At 29.8% G+C, this 7478-nt stretch overlaps 2 protein-coding genes across 4 annotated transcripts; one reads left to right on the forward strand and one right to left on the reverse strand.

Moving 5' to 3' along the window:
- The first annotated feature begins 1178 nt into the window (after positions 1-1178).
- On the forward strand, positions 1179-4665 carry LOC123264609 (DNA excision repair protein ERCC-6-like). Of its 3 annotated transcripts, none has more exons than XM_044727961.1 (5): positions 1179-1212; positions 1534-1601; positions 1661-2492; positions 2647-4353; positions 4431-4665. In XM_044727961.1, exons 2-5 carry the CDS (start codon positions 1548-1550, stop codon positions 4595-4597), a joined length of 2760 nt encoding a protein of 919 aa, XP_044583896.1. In that variant the 5' UTR covers positions 1179-1212; positions 1534-1547; the 3' UTR covers positions 4598-4665. The 3 variants fall into 3 exon arrangements, with proteins under 3 accessions (XP_044583896.1, XP_044583894.1, XP_044583895.1); XM_044727959.1 differs by lacking the exon at positions 1179-1212 and adding an exon at positions 1259-1418 and having other exon boundaries at positions 1495-1601; XM_044727960.1 differs by lacking the exon at positions 1179-1212 and adding an exon at positions 1259-1418.
- Positions 4666-4755: 90 nt separating this feature from the next.
- Positions 4756-6081, reverse strand: LOC123265407 (probable ribonuclease ZC3H12C). Its single transcript, XM_044729130.1, has 4 exons — positions 6063-6081; positions 5437-5737; positions 5127-5339; positions 4756-5041 (listed from the first exon to the last, which is right to left on the reverse strand). The coding sequence occupies exons 1-4, from the start codon at positions 6079-6081 to the stop codon at positions 4837-4839; spliced, it is 738 nt and encodes a 245-aa protein (XP_044585065.1). The 3' UTR covers positions 4756-4836.
- Positions 6082-7478: the final 1397 nt, after the last annotated feature.

Genomic DNA, 7478 nt, shown 5'->3' on the forward strand with positions numbered 1-7478 from the left:
TGTTTTTACTCTTACCAGTTGTCATGAACATCTTTTAGTTAACTCTGTTTTATTTACAAAAGAAAATAAAATAAAATAAGAAAACATATTTCGGTACAAAAGGACATTGTAACCGAATTCTCAGAACCCATAAAAAGTACTTGAATAATTCAAGGACTATTTCTCGCCCCATGGAACTTAAAACCCTATGAGGAAAAGTCGTAAAAGACATGTGTGAAATTCAATAGACTCTTGTTCTAAAGTAACAAAGAATAATACAAAACCATATGTAACTAAACAAAAATAAGATTGTTAAATAACATTTACTGTTAAAATCTAACTTTATATAATATTGTAGTTAAGCAAAATTAAGTTAAAATAATTAATAATTATTATCTTGTATTTAATTTATAATTAATAATTATTATTTAATTAATTTACTATTCATTTATTATTGAATCATTATTTGATTATTATTTAATTTATAATTAAACGATAATGTCTATTCTTTTATACATGATAATGATTAAATTGACTTATAATTTTATTAGAAATTCCGATTGTAAAATAATAGAAATAATATTTAATTCAAGTTATTAATTAGTCAAACTCAAACATTAATCCAACATATTATAAACAATATAATATATATATATATATTTTCATGTTATAGTTTATTATAATTTTTTATTATAATTTAATTTCAAGTTAATTATAAGTTAATTTTTATTATAAATAGATTTTAAAAGGGTCTGTTAAATTAATAAAAATAGTTAAATAAACATAATGACTGTATTGCTAAAAGTGTATATTAGTGAAGTCTAACTTTCAGGCCGATAGGCAGAAGTAAATATATATAGATATAGAGAAAATACATGTTAGTATATAAGGATCATTTATATGTAGTAGAAAATGTGTGTGCTTATGTATTCCTTAGAGTGGATGTATGTATGGGAGTTATGGTGGGAGAAGAACGGAGTTTGAAGCTCTTCGGAAAAACTATGTAACGACACTTCTCACCGAGAGCTTAGATTGCTAAGGTCACGTCATTGTAAACCTCAATTTTATATTTTGAAGCTTTTTAATATTTTGTCAACTTGAATAATAAATTGAAACCAACTAAATAATTTTGATCAAAATTAAATAACGTCTAAATAGAATTCTTTTATTTAAAATGATTCCTTTCCCGCGCTGAAACCGAGTATTTTAATACTCCCGGGCGAAAGAACTACAGTAAGTAAAGTTTTCAATAAATAAAAATAACATCCACTAGATGGAAAACTACCAATGTAGTTGTCTAGTTGTGTACCTACACATTTGAACTAAAAGCACAGGTAGTTGTGTGTTGTGTCAAGAATGAACCTCCCCACTATGCGTAATCTTACCTTCTGGTAGTATTTTTCACTCATGCTGGGATAATTCTGTCATTATTGAGTTGGGTATAAATATATTTTTTTTTAACCATACTACATGTTCATGCTTCATCAATAAATTTTCTTAAACTAATTACATTAGGTGATTGAAACAAATATTTATAAATTTAATTGTAATCAGCAAAATTATTAAAAATGGACAAAGATGATGAGGCAACTGCTGATGATCAAGTCAATGATATGAGAGAGGTAAAATAGTAATATTTTCCTATTTATGACATTAAGTGACGATAAATTTTTTTTTTTAGGTCATTCAAATCCGTACTGAAGCTAGTATTCATCAAGAGTTCTCACATCAAATAGAATTAAAATCAAAATACTCATTAAATAAGACTGATATAAAAGAAACAGATCATCACTTGGAAAATGTTGAATTAGATAGACGAGTACAAGTTGGAGAAATTACTCCCTTTGAAGCTGAATCACAGAAAAAAAAAGATTCTTCTAGTACATTTAATAGTACGACTGGATTATTGGATTTGGAGAAGTATCTTAAAAGACAAGCTGAAGTGGCTGCTAAGAGAAAACATCTGTTAAAGCTAGAAGTTGCCAAGTCGAATCAAACTAAAGGAAACTTGAATGAGAAATCTAACAAAAAAAGAGTCAAAAAAAGAAAAAGTTCAGAATCTTCAAATGCATCTACCATCCTTTCCAATGAAGACGCAACAGACCGCGAAGTTGTAATTGAATCTCATACCACATCAATTCGACCTGTAAATAATACTAAAGATATTGAGAATGAAAGTGGTAGTGAGTATGTTCCAAGCAATGATGATTCAGAGGAAGATGAGTATAAAGTTTCAAAAGCAAAAAGAAAACGTCTCTCGATAGAATCATCAAAAAAAATTAGGATTCTTGATGATGGAGATGAATTTTTGTATAAAAAAAGAGTAAACGAAAGAATGAAATGCAGTGGGCTTCATGATAGTCTTCGAACAGTTGATAATTTATTTAAAGTTCCACGAATTTTGTGGAAAAAACTTTTTGAGTATCAAAAAGTATCAGTTCGTTGGCTCTGGGAGCTACACAGTCGTGGATTAGGAGGTTTACTGGGTGATGAAATGGGTTTGGGAAAAACAGGTTCGTTTGAATACTTTGATCTTTTGAAGTTTATAATACGGTTTCTTAAAATTTTCTTTGGTTTCATCCTGAATTACGCTAAATTAACTAATTTTCTAATTTCATAAATAAATAATTACTTTTTATTTATAATAATAAGATAATTTTTTTGCAGTCCAGGTGATTGCTTTTTTTGCAGGTCTTGATTGCAGTGAATTGTTGTCTGATGGTGGTAGATTTCGTGGACTTGGTCCAACGTTAATTGTATGTCCAGCGACATTACTTGAGCAATGGGTTCAACATTTTCACGACTGGTGGCCTGTGTTGCGTGTTGTAACACTCCATCACTCTGGAACACATCAAGGGGATCCAGGAGATTTACTTGAGAGTTTAAAGACTGGCGGGGTTTTATTAACTTCATATTCTGGTGTTTTGAATCATGTAGACTTACTTGTACCTTTTAAGTGGCACTATGTTGTTTTGGATGAAGGCCATAAAATCCGTAATCCTCAAGCAAAAGTTACTAAAGTTGTTAAAAAGTTTTGTACACCTCATCGACTTTTATTAACTGGTAGTCCGATGCAAAATTCACTAAAAGAATTATGGTCATTATTTGATTTCATTTTGCCGGGAAAACTTGGTACAATTGATGCATTTATAGAGCATTGCGCTACGCCAATTACCAAAGGAGGATATTCTAACGCCTCTGCACTGCAAGAAGCAACAGCTTTACAAGTTGCTACGATGCTAAAAGACGTAATCAGTCCATATATGTTACGGAGGACAAAAAATGATGTTCAAGATCATATTAATTTGCCGAAAAAAAATGAACAAGTGTTATTTTGTAGTTTAACTAAAGAGCAAACAGATTTATATAAGAAATTTTTAAAATCTGAATGCGTTAGTTCTGTTTTACACGATAAAGCAAATGGAGGTGACAATAGATACCGCGCTAAACTTTTGGTTGCATTAACAGCCTTGAGAAAATTATGCAATCATCCAGATTTGTTTATTTATAGTCAAAATGAAGAATATGATGAAGTAATAGATACTTGTGAAAATATTGATATAGAAAAATTCGGCTTCTGGAAAAGATCGGGGAAGATGACAGTGGTGAAATCACTTCTGAAAATTTGGAAAAGTCAAGGCCATCGAGTTTTAATTTTTACTCAAAGTAGACAAATGCTCCACGTACTTGAAGCTTTAATTCAACAAGAAAAGTACACCTATCTGAGACTTGATGGCTTAACACCCATGAACGAACGTCAGAGAGCAATTCGTAGGTTTAATGAAAATGATTCATACTTTGTCTTTATTTCAACAACAAGAGTTGGAGGTTTGGGAGTTAATTTAACAGGAGCAAATCGTGTTATTATTTATGATCCTGATTGGAATCCTGCTACCGATACACAGGCACGTGAGCGTGCTTGGCGTATCGGTCAAGATAAACAAGTGACCATTTATCGATTGATAACGGCCGGTACTATTGAGGAAAAAATTTATCATCGGCAGATTTTTAAATTGTTACTGTCAAACAGAGTATTAGATGATCCACGTCAGCGAAGATTATTTCAGACGTCCGATTTAACAGAATTATTTAATTTAAATGAACCAATTGATGGTACTGCTACTGAATCAGATCGACTTTTTGGTGATTCTAACCTCAAGGATAATAAAAAACATTTATCATCTAAGAAATCTAAATCTAAAAGACTGAGTCCACGGAAAGAAAAAAAAATATCGGCATTGTTTGAAGGTGAACAAGTATCCTGTTTGATTGGTCGTAGACTCGGTCAATCTGAAGAGTCATCATCCTCATCATCAAAAACAACAGTTGTTGATGATGATAATTATGTACTTCAAAAATTATTTTCTAAAACTAGTAAGTTTTTTTTTCAAACTTTTATAGGTGAAATTCATGATTATTTTGGTTATTTTTAATTGAATTACTTTTTTTAGATATCAGTTCAACTTTGTCGCACGAAAAAATTTTGTCGAGTGCTAAAGTAGATCCAAGTACAGCAACACCGATGCAAAAGGTGGCTCGTGAAGCAGCTCAAGAAAGTATGGATTTCGTACGTCAATCTCGAAAGTGGTGTTGGCGTCCATCGTGGGATCCAGTATAAATTTTTCATAAAAATTCCAGTCTTAATAAATTTTATTTATTTTTTATTTTTATACCAACTAATGTACTTACAAGATAATTTTTTGTACAATATATTAAATATTTAAAAAAAAAGTAATTTTATTGTAGTTTAAAAACGTGTTTTTTTTTTTCGTCGAGTGAAAACAAAACGCTTATACGTTAATTAAATAAATAACGAAACTTTGTACCCATCTGATTTTTTATCCCTTAATAGAATAATTAATGCTTAAGAAACTCATTCAGCGATGGACCACCTCTGCCCAGTGGATCTTCTGGGAACATAACGTACTCTCCGGCGAATGTTGGTGCAAGCAATCGTTTCTCAATGGTCTCACGCCATTCAGGTTTTTCGTGCCACAAATCCCGATACTGATCAGAAGAAACCACGATTCCTTTACATTTGGTTGCATAGTCCAAAATAAACCTATGAATAAAAATAAGTTTGTTATTTTAGAAACGTTTTTTTTTTTTTTTTTTTTTTTTAATTAATCATATATTCAATGTATAACCTGTCATCATATGGTACAATTTTTTTCCCGCCAATATTTCTACTAGGTGTAAAAATAACCAAGCCTTTACGATGCCACTGTTCAAGAAAACCTCGATAACGATTTCGGTGAATTTGTGGCAAAAAAATTTTGACTTCATGTCCACGATCCTGAAAATAATCTAGGACTAATTGTAAACCATTTTTTTCGAAGACTTTTCTTCCAGGTGAGTACCTAGAATAATAATTTTTTTTCATTTTCATGTCAACATTATATCTTATTAGTTTAGAGTTAAGAATAATACAATTACAAAATTTAAAATAAAACATACCCAAATGCAACATTAAGACCATCGACTATAATTTCTCGTAATTTATGAATCTGTTTATTATTTTGATCATCTGATGTATTACTTTTGGCTTGTTCTGATGTTACTGTATTATTAGTATTAGTAGTTGTACTAGTAGTAGTAGAAGTAGTGGGTGCTGTATCAAATTTAGTAAATTTATTTGCTGTATACAAAATTTCAGATTTCGGTAGCAAAGTTATTTTCTCGCAAATTGAATCATCCCCCTTTGTATCAACAAAAAACAGCTGTGGAGTTTCATTATTACTCTTTTGTACTAATTTTTCTGGTTATTTTCAAGTGCAGTATTATCATCTTTAGCTGAAGACCAGATGAGCAAGCAACGTCTTCATTTTTCTTATTTTCCTCTAAAAAAAACTTGAAATAATTTAATGTGTATGTTGTGAACGAATCGAATCAATTAAAACTAAAAATATTAAACAAATGCAATTATGAATCACCAATATTTTTACGAGCACGATTCCGTGTTTCGTTCCATGTTTTGAATTTTCTCCTTAAATTTTTTTTTTCTTTCTTTAATTTTTATCCTCAATTCTTTTCTTTCTCTTTTATTTCTTAGATTATTTACATTACTATTACGAGGCCTTAACCTTTTATTATTGGTAACATTAGGAGTAAAATTATCAAAGCTGACAATTACTTCAAGAATATCACTTCAATTTATTGAAGTCATTTGGGATTCATGACTTTTTGCCCATTATTTTTACTATTATTATTTGCATTATTATTATCATCGCTCAATCATCAGTGGCATCATCACTTATCACAATAGTTTCATTAATACAAGTTTTTTGTCTTTTTTCCTTGGATGATAAAATTTCGACTTCGTGTAAACGTTAGTTTTCGTAACTGATTGGGATGTTTTACTAGAGCTATTATTAAAAATATTTATTAATAATAATAAACCATAAGCATAAGTGTATATATTATGAATGAATAGTTACCACATGTTTTGCGATTGACAGGACTCATGAACAGGATACAATGGTTTTCTTTGGGATCTGGTTGCAATGTCTTCTAGCTGGACTTGATAAAATTTTTTTGAACTGATCCATTCATTTTCTTAGATGATTTATTCATTTTGGGAGTATCACACACAATAACAGATTCATCTTGAATTCATCTTGAGAAACTTTTTCTATGGCTACTAATTCGGAGAAACAATTTACGTCGTTTCATTTAATTTTGATGTCAAAAATACTCTTTCAGCTGTTAGGTTTTCTTATTGAACTTTATCAATAGTAAAATATATTTTAATCATTAATTCCAGTTAAATAATGACATTATTTAAAATTAACAATCATTACTTTCAGAACTTAACCTAAAATTAAAAAATTTATCAAGTAATAATAATAATTTTTCCGATTTTAGTTTCAGTATGTATCCAATATATAGTTTATAAAACCAATGACAATATTGATAATATTCAATAAAAAAAATAGAAAGCGTTAATAATTTTTTTGAATTCTGTGATCATAGAATGAACTTGTCCAAATTTATTTGAACATCTGTAACATTACATACACATATTTACTCTTATTTAGGTTATTTATATGTACATACATGTGTACAAACATAGATGTGAAAAACATTTGAAATGATTATTATTCATACCCAATAGTTGGCGTACTTTTCAAAATGATATTTCTTTCATTGTTTACATTGAATCGAAAGGATTGACACTCTCTATATATTAATCACAGCCTACATAGAAGGGAGGACAATCTTCCTTAGGCTTTCTTGTCGTATTTATTGTCCTCAATGAAACATGGGGTACAATAAAATGTCCACAAGGGCAGTGATGTTGGGGAGTTCCAGATTTTAACCCATGTAGTTTTAGAAATATGATGAGTTGTGTTGTTTATTAGTTCCTATCCATTGATTTAAATCTTTTTGTAATTATGGTGAAAATATTGTATCGTGGTAAGTTGTGTAGTAATGAGACGATAAAGAGAAAAAAAAGTTAAAACAGTAATTTCTCTGTTACCGGGATGAGGCAAACTTGA

Source organism: Cotesia glomerata, linkage group LG5 (genome assembly GCF_020080835.1).
Source record: "Cotesia glomerata isolate CgM1 linkage group LG5, MPM_Cglom_v2.3, whole genome shotgun sequence".
Lineage (NCBI taxonomy): Eukaryota > Metazoa > Arthropoda > Insecta > Hymenoptera > Braconidae > Cotesia > Cotesia glomerata.

What these genes read in the sequence shown, in the direction of transcription:
- LOC123264609 (XM_044727961.1), top strand. Translation starts at nt 1,548, where the DNA reads ATGGACAAAGATGATGAGGCAACTGCTGATGATCAAGTCAATGATATG. An exon ending in AAGTCAATGATATGAGAGAG is followed by an intron (nt 1,602 to 1,660) that starts GTAAAATAGTAA and finishes TTTTTTTTTTAG; the next exon opens with GTCATTCAAATCCGTACTGA. An exon ending in AATGGGTTTGGGAAAAACAG is followed by an intron (nt 2,493 to 2,646) that starts GTTCGTTTGAAT and finishes ATTTTTTTGCAG; the next exon opens with TCCAGGTGATTGCTTTTTTT.
- LOC123265407 (XM_044729130.1), bottom strand. An exon ending in GGTCTTAATGTTGCATTTGG is followed by an intron (nt 5,340 to 5,436) that starts GTATGTTTTATT and finishes TTATTATTCTAG; the next exon opens with GTACTCACCTGGAAGAAAAG. An exon ending in ATTGTACCATATGATGACAG is followed by an intron (nt 5,042 to 5,126) that starts GTTATACATTGA and finishes TTTTATTCATAG; the next exon opens with GTTTATTTTGGACTATGCAA.